At 32.2% G+C, this 13,224-nt stretch overlaps 1 protein-coding gene across 2 annotated transcripts; it reads left to right on the top strand.

Annotated features, from left to right (window-relative positions):
* Nucleotides 1-8,444: 8,444 nt before the first annotated feature.
* On the top strand, nucleotides 8,445-12,111 carry LOC111379156 (T-complex protein 1 subunit beta-like). Of its 2 annotated transcripts, none has more exons than XM_023002491.1 (9): nucleotides 8,445-8,568; nucleotides 8,760-8,818; nucleotides 8,904-8,960; nucleotides 9,185-9,250; nucleotides 9,329-9,440; nucleotides 9,770-9,898; nucleotides 10,341-10,412; nucleotides 10,901-11,016; nucleotides 12,011-12,111. In XM_023002491.1, the coding sequence occupies exons 2-9, from the start codon at nucleotides 8,813-8,815 to the stop codon at nucleotides 12,089-12,091; spliced, it is 639 nt and encodes a 212-aa protein (XP_022858259.1). In that variant the 5' UTR covers nucleotides 8,445-8,568; nucleotides 8,760-8,812; the 3' UTR covers nucleotides 12,092-12,111. The 2 variants fall into 2 exon arrangements, with proteins under 2 accessions (XP_022858259.1, XP_022858261.1); XM_023002493.1 differs by having other exon boundaries at nucleotides 8,528-8,680.
* The last annotated feature ends 1,113 nt before the right edge of the window (nucleotides 12,112-13,224 follow it).

Below are 13,224 nucleotides of genomic sequence, written 5' to 3' on the forward strand. Positions count from 1 at the left end.
TTGAGATAAAATTTAATTTTCTCATAATAATTCAGTATATAAAATGATGAAAAAAACATATTCACTCTGTGCATGAAAAAAAAATTTCGTCATACCACATAATTTTTTTGAGCAAAATGATGCATTGAGAAAATTATTGCGAAAAAAATAAATAGTAATAAAATAATTGATTTTTTTAAGAAAAAACGACGTATACGCATTTTTAATACATATGTTTAATATCCATTTAACTATTTTCGATATTTATTTAGATCATCTAATATCTCTACATATAACTCTCAAAATGAGTTTCGAGAGAATGTAAAACATTTATCGATTCGACTATCGTACGATCGTCGACGAAATTTTAAAGTTAGCTTGTTATTGAAAATTTCGAAATAGTAATAAAATAATTGATTTTTTAAAGAAAAAACGACTTATGCGTATTTTTTAACAAATACGTTTAATGTCCGTTTAACTATTTTTGATATCTATTTAGATCATTCGATATCTCTACGATATAGTTCTCAAAATAAGTTTCGAGAGAATGTAAAACATTTATCGATTCGACTATCGTACAATCGTCGATGAATTTTTAAAGTTAGCTTGTTATCGAAAATTTCAAATATAGTTGAAAATGCCTACTTTGACATCCCGTAACATTTGCTACGATTGACCGTTTCATGCACCGTTAACGATATGCAATAATATGCCGCGAGTACTTCAAAACGATATTAAGAATGTAATATTTCGATTTCGTTTGATATCCCGTAATGAGCCTGAAAATGAACACAAAAATATAAGTAAAAAAATAATTTATTTCTCTCTGGGCCTCCATGCATGGAGTCCTTCCTAATTTATTTATTTTTTTGTTTTTTTTTTTGTTTCTTTCCTCCGTGTGCACGGAGGCTTTTGCTCCATGCACGAAGAGATTCCTTTTTTTTTGCTGTGTAGTTTTACGTTATAATTTTTTTTCAATTTAAAATTCTCTTTAATTCTTTTCTCTTCAGATTTTTTACTTACAAATAATATGTTATAAAAAAAATTCTGTCGCATATTATCTTTATCTTTTTTTTTAATATAAAAGTGATTTTTTTCTTATATTCCTATCTATATCGGAGTGGGGGAGGAATGGAAATTGCGTGTTGCAGTAAATTTGAAGGTAGTGTATAATAAAATAAAATATATATCAAGCAAAGGGCGTCGTTTTTGGCTCCCAATTGAAAAAAAAATGCTACAATAAATATGGATTAAGACACTGTTTCTTTCTACGGTGCTCTTACATTCCCCTTTTTATATAGTAGGGATATACTTTGTTTTGCCATGTTAATTGGACATAATCTCTAAGGTGCTTCATCGGAGAGTTAATTTTTTAGACATTCTATATTTTATTTGTGTGGTAGCCTTTCCAATTCAATCCAAATTAATCCCCTATTTGGTTTAGCTAGAAAGTTGATAAAAATCTAAATTTTCAACAATTAATTAAAATCATATTTCATGGCTTCCACAAACTTCTTATATAACATTATTCTTGTCAAATTAATGTTCCCTGTTTGATTCACATTATTTCAAAAAATAGATTTGACATCGTTTCAACTACATATTTTTCAATAAAATAATATTACACGCAAATTTCAAAAAATTTCTTATTTTTTAACTACACATTTTTCATCAATATACTGTTCAAAAATGTATTTTTATGGAAATAATGTAGCTTAAACAAGGATAATATATGTCCCGTTACTTTTTAACATATTGTGTAAAGTAATATATAAATACACACCTTATATTTTAATGTGTTTTAAATGTTTATTTGTCTCAGAGAAACAATTGTTAACGAAGCTTTATAAAGTTCTTGTTTGTTTTTCATTCTTTCTCCATTAAAATGAAAAATACGACCGTCATTCATCACATCCACCAAATTTGAATTTCTATCTTTTTTTGTGGGGTTCATAACGACTATATTTTTCATTATCATTCTTATAAAAATGGGAAATAAACGCCCTCAAAATGAAAACGACCGACTCATTATTAATATAAATAAAACTATATGATTATTAATAATATAAATAAACTTGTACGGATCTTAACTTAAATTTTTTTTTAAAAAAGAAAATTTAGAATTTATATATTTCAATAAATAATTGGATTCAAATAAAAATTCACATTAATCTTAAATTTTTAATTATATCCATTCATTTTAGGGGGATTTGATAAAAAAGTCCAGTCAAACAATGATATTGATAAAACAACCTTTCTTCAATGTTGTTTGGTCAAATGACCTTCACTTGCAAAATACAATAAACAAATAATGTCAAATATCTAAAATGCCCTCACCATGGAAAATACCCAAATACCCATTTCAAACCAATTAAATTCCTCAATTCATCTACAAAACACATCAACGTGCTTTCCTGTTGGTTTCTTTCCTAAAATCTTGTTATTCATTGTATTCTTCTTTTATCTTCTCCAATATTGTAAGCATTTGAACAAGAATTTTAGTAAATATATTATTTACCTTAAAATCTCTACTATATTTTAAAAAAAAAGTAATGTATTTTTAGAAATTTCATTTACATTGGTACTTTTATTGTTGAATATAGTATAAAATGATATTTTAATTGATTTTTTTCTCATTTGGTGTATATTTGTACCATCCGCAACTATTGGACGATAACGACACTCCAGTCGTTATCCTCCATGTAAAGTGGCAGTACAACTGTTATCCGTTATGATCTGTCTCTTATTGATAATTTATTGTGACTACTTTGATAATTTAAATATGATATTTTCATATTATTTTAATATATACTTGAATCGATGAAACTATAATGACAGATATTTATTTTTTGTTATAACAAAATATCACTGGTACATTTTTAGTATTTTACCTAAAAAAAAACAGAAATGATGTTCAGAAATAAAATATCATTGATCTAATAATAATTTATTTTTAAATATACAAGTTATCAATTATTTGTATCGTGTTTACATAAGTAAAAACATTTGTGCTATTTTCATAACAGTAACAGCACTAGTATTGTTCTCGTTTTTCATGTTGTCCAAACAACGAGAGTATCTTTCAAATTATGTGAACGGCATGTCCATATCGCGACTAACATGAGTTCAAATTATGGAATATCGAGGCCCGGAAGGTTCGTGGCTGCTCATACTCATGTTTATCGACAGAACGACACAAGTGATGTTTAATGGCACCTGTGTCGTTCTGTTGGTTTTTTTCTATATTTCGCTTCATTTCCACCTCGCCGACATCAGGATCGGACCTCCTAACTTAAGAAAGTTAGAATTATTAATTACGTGATGAATAATTGTAGAATTGACATAAATTGTAGATGTTATATAAGTAGGGATAGAGGCAAAGGTAATTTATAAAACGCGAACCAAGATCCATGATACGAAAGATCTTCGAAAAGTGGGTTTTTATGATCCACTGAGATCGCCTTACCATATATCAATCGCATAAAGAGTGGTTTGCAGTGAAATCATAAGTCACCATCCATATTCGTTAGGAAATAAAAGTAATAAGAGTATCTACCAAATTATGTGAGTGACATGTCCATTTTGCGATTTAAAATGAGTTCAAATTATTGAATATCAAGGCCCGAAAAGCTCGTGACTGCTCATACTCATGTTTATCGATAGAAGACACAAGTGACGTTTAACGGCACCTGTGTCGTTTGGTTGGTTTCTCCTATATTTCACTTCATTTCCATCGCATCGACCTCAAAGATCGGACCTCCTAACTTAAGAAAGTTAGTATTAATTACGTGACAAATAACTATAGAATTGACATAGATTGTAGACGTCGCGTTGGTGAAATCACAAATCACTATCCACATTCGTTGGAAAATAAAAGTAATGAGAGTATCTTTCAAATTATGTGAGTGACATGTCCATTTCGCGATTTAAATGAGTTCAAATTATCGAATATCGAGGTCCGGAAGGCTCGTGGCTGCTCATACACGTATTTATCGACAAAATAACACAAGTGACGTTTAATGACACGTGTCGTTCTATTGGTTTCTCTTATATTTCGCTTCATTGTCACCTCGTCGACCTCAAGAATCGGACTTCCCCACTTAAGAAAGTCAGAATTATTAATTATGTGACGAATAACGATAGAATTGGCATAGATTGTAGATGCATCGTTGGTGAAGTCACAAGTCACCATCCACATTCGTTGGAAAACAAAAGTAATGAGAGTATCTCTCAAATTATGTGAGCGGCATGTCCATCTCATGACTTAAATGAGTTCAAATTATCGAATATCGAGGCCCATAAGGCTTGTGGCTACTCATACTCGTGTTTATCGACATACTGACACACGTGACATTTAACGGCACCTTGTCGTTCTATTGATTTCTCCTATATTTCACTTCATTTCCACCTCGTCGATCTCAAGGATTGGACATCCTAACTTAAGAAAGTCATAATTATTAATTACGTGACGAATAATTGTAGAATTGATATAGATTGTAGATGTCGCGTTGGTGAAATCACAAGTCACCATCCACATTTATTGGAAAACAAAAGTAATGAGAGTATCCCCTAAATTATGTGAGCGACATGTCCGTCTCGTGACTTAAATGAGTTCAAATTATCGAATATTGAGGCCCGAAAAGCTCGTGGCTACTCATACTCATGTTTATCGACGGAACTACACAAGTGACGTCTAACGGCAACTGTGTCGTTCTATTGGTTTCTCCTTTATTTAGCTTCATTTCCAACACGTTAATCTCAAGGATCGGACTTCCTAACATAAGAAAGTCATAATTATTGATTACGTGGCGAATAAAGGCAGAATTAGCATAGATTGTAGATGTCGCGTTGGTGAAATCCCAAGTCACCATCCACATTCGTTAGAAAATAAAAGTAATGAGAATATCTCTCAAATTATGTGAGCGGCATGTCCATCTCGCAACTTAAATAAGTTCAAATTTTGGAATATCGAGGCCCGAAAGGCTCACGGCTGCGCATACTCTATTTATCGACAGAACGACACAGGTGATGTTTAACAGGACATGTGTCGTTTTGTTGATTTCTACTATATTTCGTTTCATTTCCACCACGTCAACCTTAAGGATCGGACCTCCTAATATAAAAAAGTCAGAATTATTGATTACGTGACGAATAACGGTAGAATTGATAGAGATTGTAGATGTAGCGTTGGTGAAATCAAAAGTCACCATCCACATTTTTTATGTCCATATCGCGACTTAAATGAGTTCAAATTATGGACTATCGAGGCCCAAAAGACTTGTAGCTGCTCATACTCACGTTTATTGACAGAACGATACGACTGACGTCTAACGGCACCTGTGTCGTTATGTTGGTTTCTCCTATATTTCACTTTATTTCCACATCGTCGACCTCAAAGATAGGACCTCCTAACTTAAGAAAGTCAGAATTATTGATTACGCGATGAATAACGATAGAATTAGCATAGATTGTGGATGTCGCGTTGGTGAAATCACATGTCACGATTCACATTCGTTGGAAACAAAAGTAATGAGAGTATCTCCCAAATTATGTGAGCGGCATGTCCATTAAGCGACTTAAATGAGTTCAAATTACGGAATATCGAGGCTCGGAAGGCTCATGGCTGCTCATACACGTGTTTATAATGTCACCTGTATCGTTCTGTTAGTTTTTCCTATATTTCGCTTTATTTTCACTCCGTCGACCTCAAGGATCAGACCTTCTAACTTAAGAAAGTCATAATTATTGATTACGTGACGAATAATGGTAGAATTGGCATAGATTATAGATGTTGAGTTGGTGAAATCACAAGTCAACATCCACATTCGTAAAAAAACAAAAAGTAATGAAAGTATCTCCCAAATTATGTGGGCGGCATGTCCATCTCGCAACTTAAATGAGTTCAATTTATTGAATATTGGGGCCCGAAAGACTCATGGCTGCTTATACTCGTTCTCTCGTCAATATCGGCACAAGTGTCGTTATATGAATAGTAACGTCATTCCCATTAATAAGGTTTTGTCATTATCACTTGTGTCGTTCTTTTAAAACTTTTCAAAATCAGTAACAGCACAAGCGTCGTTCTCGTAGACTTGTAAATTTAAATATAACGATAGTTATACTATTTTAAATATTAACAGCACAAGCGGCATTCTTACGAGCAAAACTTGACCAAAATAACGACCGAATTACTGTTATCATAGAAATGCATACGCACATTTAAATGAAAGACTTGAAAATTGCAACTACAATTAATATTCTACTTGAAGCAAACATGTGCTTATCACGTGATCTCAAACATGGACCTCCTAACTTAAGAAAGTTAGAAAAATTGATCACATGACAAAGAACGGTTGTATTGACATATCTCGTAATTTTTTTTAATAAAATACAAATAATGAGCATATCTCGTAATTTTTTTAAATGCCATAATCAACTTACAAGTTAAATGAATTCAACATATTATTTCAAGAGGCAGGGATGGGTCCTGGTTGCTTAAACTCTTGATGATAGACGAAACAATGCAAGTGCCGTTTTATTATTAGTAATGGCACTTGAGCTGTTATGTTGATTTTTCCTTTAATTTCGTTTGTTTTCAACGCAATGATCTTTAGAATTGGACACTAAATTGTGCAGTTCTCATAGTAATAATAGAAATTTATATTTATGTACGTCACTTGTGCTGTTCTTTTAAATCTTTTCATCTCAGTAACGACACTAGTACCGTTTTCAAGGACTTTCAATATACTGTAAATAGCACTTATGTCATTCTCATGGACATTTATAGATCAAATATAATGACAATTTGTAGTTCTCATAAATATGTCATCTCAGTAACGATACAAGTGTTATTCTCATATAGAAGTGACGTTTTCATCTTAGTAACGACATAAGTGTCGTTCTTATAAACAAGTAAATTTACAATTATAACGACAGTTTTGCCATCATTAGGATGTTAGATTGACAATTAATGAGCATATTTCTTAGCTCACATTGGGATGTTAGACTGACAATTAATTAGCACATTTAACTAAAAAGATATTAGCAAAAATGTTAGAAAAATCAACAGCATGCCGTTATTAATATGAAAACGACCATTGTGCCATTATGGGGTTGTTTGAACCCTTTTTTATCAAAAAATGAATTTTGTAATATTGTTATGATGTATAATGTGTGATTAAAAAATAAGAAATATTTGAGTTTGCGTATAAAATTATTTTATTGAAAAACGTGTTGTTAAGATAGGATCAAATTACTGTTCAAAAATACATTTTGATAAAGTGAGACTCAAACAAGGGCTATACGTGTAAAAACGAGTAAAAGCAGCTACGTCTTATCTATATCCCGAGAACAATAGTGGAACTCATTTACGTTATTTACGACATCGTCAAACTTTCCATATTACATATGTCAGGGAGTCCATTATTAAATATTGTTTTTTTGAAAAAATCGAATATAGGTGAAAATTTCAGAACGACACAAGTGCTGTTACGTGTATAACTATGAGTATAAGTAGTCACGGTCCATTCGTTCATTGAAAAATAATAAGTGAAACTTATTTATATTGTAATATGTACATGACATGTACAAAAGCTGATAGATATGTTTATTAATTTAATCGACACATATAAGTGTGAAAACTTATATTTTCACCATCACAATGATATAAATGTTACATCATTTTAATCGTTCTTTGTGATTAACCAATCTTTTGTGTTATATACGTTAGTGAGTCCATTATTAGAGTCATTTCCTTGAAAAAATCTAACTATAGTAGATAACGACTGTAGTGTCGTTTTACTTCACAGATAACGACTGGAATAATGTTCTTTATTTCAAATAGAAGTTGAAGTGTTATTACATTCAATGGTTGCAGATAACACAAAAAATAAACTAAATACGAAAATAATACCAACTAAATATTATTTAATAATAAAAATACAACATAGATGGAATTTCTAAGAACATATTTCCTTCTTTCTTTGAATGTAAATGCAATTTTTCAATGTAAATGATATGCTAACCAAATCCTTGTTCAAATACTCAAAAGATACCTAAAATAAGTGAAAAATATAATAAAGAACATAATTTTAGAATGACAAGAATGGTTATTGAAGAGAAGAAAACATGTGATTGTAATTTTGAGAACTTAAAATCGAAAACGATGAAGAGGGGAAGAAGATAAATTTTAACTAATTTGTAGTAGATTTTGTGAAATTTCCACAAAGAGGAAGAAAAAGAGAGACGTTGATTTTTAAATTTGGGAGAATAGAGTTTACCTAAGAAGAAAATGAGTGAACGAGGGAATTTGGAAGAATTTTTGTGTTAAAATGTGGAGGATAGTTTGGTCATATTAATTAAATTATTCTGATTTTTTTTCTCTTTTTTGTATTGGTTAAAGGCCATTGATTCAAAATTATTGGATAATCTGGCTATTTCACCAAATTTCCCTACATTTTATATTAAAAAAATAAATAAATAATTTGGGTGCTTTGGCTGGGTGAATGACTAAACCTACCTGTTAGTATAAGTACGCTCTGAACTCTCCAGAACAGAAAAACTGTGTCTACTGGAAGTTTCCCTCTTTAGGTTATTTATTATTTTATTTATTTATCTATGAAGTTTTCTTTTCCCCGCTTAATTATCTTCGTTAGATCCTCTTGCTTTTAGCACTGGACTAATTAGTTCACGTTTAACACTGGTTAGGGTTTATTCGATTTTTTAAATATTTGTTTTTCGACTGATTTTTATTTATTCATTGACGAACATTTGGATTCCAGAAAATCATTACCGGATATTTGGATTCCACGTTCACTTCTCAGTTCCTGTCCCCATGGCGGTATGTTAGATGCTTACTTTACTTTGAGTTGTCAGTTATTTATTTTATGTGAATTTGGCTTTGAAAATGTGATGTGATTGTGCAGATAGAAAGGCTTTTTAAAGATGAAGCTACGGAAGAAAAGGGTGAGAGAGCAAGAATGGTAAGTATTACATAATCTAAAATAAATGAATTGAACAGTTATTGTGGTAGGATAGCATGTGCTTGTTTTTAAAATAGGAGCGTGAGGTCTAATTATTGCTACGACTCATTTGATTTTGAAACAGTTCGTCAATGACATATTTTATATGTAGGAAATATCGGATATGAATTGTGGTGGACTGTCGTTTCTGGACTAACAATTGTTTTTGTGGGTTTCAATATTAGGCTTCCTTTATTGGGGCGATGGCAATTGCTGACTTGGTGAAGACGACATTGGGGCCTAAGGGGATGGTAAAAAGCTTGTTGATTTTGTGTACAGGTTAGGTTATATTTTAATTTGTTAGCTCATTGTGCAACTTCCCTTTGTAGGATAAAATTTTACAGTCAACTGGCAGAGGGCACAGTGTTACAGTTACGAATGATGGTGCTACCATCCTAAAGTCCCTCCATATTGACAACCCTGCTGCCAAAGTCCTTGTGGGTATCCTTGATTTTAAGTAATTGTTGTGCTGTGATTTTTACCTTGAAAAAACTTCCATGTGCTATGTGTAATGGTGGATGTGAAGCTTGAGCTGTTGAATTTTACAGATCTTACATGATCTAGGTCATGATCTTAAAATAAGTTGAGGTCCAATTGTTATATTTCAACTATTCTAGCATATGCGGTCCAAAATCATTCACGTCTATGAAAATTAAAATGGCAAGCTGATTTGACTCTGCATTTCTTCTCAAAATCAAAATTTTTTTGGAAGCTAAAACTATAGTAGTCTGTATAACTAATGCACTGGAAAGCCTTAATTCCAATATTAGACATCTCAAAAGTCCAAGATGATGAAGTTGGCGATGGAACAACTTCAGTTGTTGTCTTGGCTGGGGAGCTTTTAAGGGAGGCGGAGAAGCTGGTAAACTCAAAGATTCATCCAATGACAATTATTGCAGGTAAGTTATATGTTTTTTAATGGTCTTATTTATGATTTTACTTCTCTTATTCATTGTTTCGTGAGTGCTATTTCCGTAGTTATGGAAAGTACTTCAGATTCTTTACACTTGGTCAATATGAAAAATGAACGAGCAACAGTATTGAACGAGCAAGAGTTTAGTATTTATATGATAATTATAGTTGCATTGCACTTGTGCCTTTTAAACTGCTTTGTTTCCATCTCTTCAATAACCTTTCTATTTTTGAACCGATGGAATTAGTCAGCTTTTTGGAGCCAACAACAAAAATTCCTCCTCACAACGTTAGAGATAGTTGAATTTCATTTTAACTGTTGGTATGTGTGATGTAAATGTGATGTTCTGTAATTCTTAGATCTAATGAAGGTATATTTGATTGGAATTTTTATGAGTTTTTTAAATAATTACTATATACACATTTCAGGATATCGTATGGCAGCTGAAGCTGCTAGGAAAGCTTTGCTGGAAAAGGTTATGGATAATAAACAGGATGCTGGTAATTAATATCTACATCTCATTCTCACTTTTGAATTTGGTACCCCTGATATATGTATAATTTTTGCTGGTTTATTCATCAAATCTGGTCATCCTTTAATCTTTTATATAACTTAATTTGGTTTGTAATCATATATTTTTGTAATTCACAAAAATCTTATTACATATGCTTGGACACCTATTAGAATACTTCTCCATTTGGTCTATCCAGAAGTTCGCATCTTGGTGCTATACTATCACCCTTTGTACTTGCCAACTTGCTTCACATGGAAATCACAGATAGATAGAACCAAATTTTATTGCGTTTGTAAAGATGGAAATGATCTACTCTTTAAGAAAATAATTTGTCTATAATGAGAAGGTAATAAGATTTGTCAACTCTGGATTTTACTTGAATGTGTGATTTAGTCCACCTTTTGGCTGTTTCTTGAGTTGAACTGTGATATGCTTGCATTGATATGCCTAAGCACAAACTTGGTGATCTTGCAGAGAAATTCAAAGAAGATTTGTTCAAGATAGCAATGACCACTTTGAGTTCCAAAATTCTATCACAGGACAAAGAACATTTTGCAAAACTAACTGTTGATGCAGTTATGAGGCTAAAGGTAAAGTCATTTGCACTTAGTTGCTTGTGAGTTTGATGCCTTGAGTGTGCTACAAAGACGATTTTGTCATAACTATCAATTCTTGTCCTTTGATAATAGCAATTTAAGCTATAAAAAAAAGGTTCTTCTGAAACTGATGGAAATTTTTTTTAGCTGCATTTGCTATGCTGGATTTTCTTTGTGAGTTCAAAATTTATAATGATCAAATGAATACCGTTGCATCACATCTGTATGGATCATGTTGTGTGTGATTGACTTCAAGCCTTTTACAGTTACTTGCATATTTGTACAAAGCTATCTGGTTTGTGAACAAAATGATGGAGCGCTTTGAGCCTCTTTAACCTGTCTTTTGTTACTTATCTGTTCATTCACCTAATTTTTTGCTTGTTGCGTAAGAAATGGTGGGAGCTTAATGTTGCGGTGGGTTGGGACATCTTTTTCGACTGCCCTTTCACTAGACAACAATGTATAGAGTCGTAGAAAAGGACAAATATAATGAGTGGGCATGGTTGAAATGGCCATCTACTTGCCCTTGCCCAGAAAAATATAAAGTCCACTCATACTTGGTCTTAACTTCTAAATATAGAAGCCTCTTATATGCTAGCCATATGATCAGACATACTGAATCATGTACATGTACATACTTATTTCTTTAATCTGGGTCTCGCTACAGAATATTTGCATTGGCAAGGGCTTTGAAAGGTGGTTATTCATAATAATCTGTTAATATGACACACTAATAGTACTGCATGTCTCTTCATTAGAACATTTTGATGTTTTAGCCTTCTGAGTTGGTTACCTAGGATCTGCAATATCATCTTATTTGCAAATGTGCTAGTAGAAACCTATTTCAGTCTTTAACCCATCGTTCTTTCATCAATTGTGTTCTTGATTATGGTTGTGTTTTTAGCTTCTGAGGCCTTCAGTTTAAATCATTCACTTTGTTTGTTAAAGTTCCCAGTAGTTTCTCTAATTAGTTGGTTGGAAAATACAGGGCAGCACAAATCTGGAGTCAATTCAGATCATTAAGAAACCTGGAGGTTCATTGAAGGATTCATTTTTAGACGAGGGGTAGGCAACTGAACCTTTTTATCTAATATAAGTGATTTCACATTTTCTTTTACCACATTGTATGTTATTCTGTCCATGCGTACATCATTTTCTCATGTGAAGTGCCTTTTTGAAAGCTTCAAGACTGTTATTTAAGCAATGAGAATACATAATTAAATAGTTGTGATTTTTTCGAGTCAAGAAATCTGAAATTTATTTTATACGAATGAAAAGAGAACTAGTTGACGTGGCTGAGCTGATGACGTGCCATGTCAACATTTTTTAGCTGCTGTTTTGAGCTTCAGACTTCTAGATTTTATTGCATTCCTTGAACAAAGCATTCGCAACAGTAAAGTATGCTCTAGCATCTCTTTGTGGGTGTGTCATCTATTGATATGCAATAATTCCCGGCGATATTAATTGGAATTTCCCTCCATATTCTGGGTTTGGCAGTGCGATATTTCTTGAAAGTGCTATTTAGGCCAGGAAATTATTCAAGAATCGAACCGAATCAAAATTTTCGGGTATCTAGTAAATGGAATCGTCGGGTCCAAATATAATTATGGAACCGTTCGGGTTCGGTTCGGTTCTGTACTATAATTAAATTTTTAACATTTATATCAATATTTTATAAATACAACTAATGATACATTCAATGATTTTGGAATGCTAAAGACTAGTAAACTACCTTGTTCAAATGATCGCTACACTCAAAGTTTCGGTCGGCGGAGGTCACAGTTTCGATCGGAGGTCACAGTATCGACCGACGATTGTATAGGTTTTGGAATATTAGCGAGGCTAGGAGGGTGAGTACGAGAGTTAAGACAATGTTATGCACTTTAGTGTAGGTGTTTAGGGTTATTTAGTGGATTAGATCTTGTTGGGTTAAGAAATGAAATAATAAAATGGGTAATTGGGCCAAAAATTTAAAAATTAGAAATGAAACTAATTATTAGGTCGAAAATTTGTATTTAGAAATTGTTAATTTGTTTAGAAAAATTAAAATTAAAATAATTTGATTTACTCAATATATAAAAAAAAATTTAGAAAGATTTGATTCTTATTCGGTTCTTCGATTCTTGGTCTAGAATCGAACTGTACCCGTCGGTTCTCAATTCAGATATCCGTTCGGGTATTTAATTTGACAAGAACCGTCGG

The sequence above is a fragment of the Olea europaea genome, unplaced genomic scaffold (assembly GCF_002742605.1).
Source record: "Olea europaea var. sylvestris unplaced genomic scaffold, O_europaea_v1 scaffold1937, whole genome shotgun sequence".
Classification (NCBI taxonomy): Eukaryota; Viridiplantae; Streptophyta; class Magnoliopsida; order Lamiales; family Oleaceae; genus Olea; species Olea europaea.

Coding starts and splice junctions, on each gene's coding strand:
- LOC111379156 (XM_023002491.1), top strand. Junction 9,251..9,328: donor CATTGGGGCCTAAGGGGATG/GTAAAAAGCTTG, acceptor TTCCCTTTGTAG/GATAAAATTTTACAGTCAAC. Junction 11,017..12,010: donor ATGCAGTTATGAGGCTAAAG/GTAAAGTCATTT, acceptor TGGAAAATACAG/GGCAGCACAAATCTGGAGTC.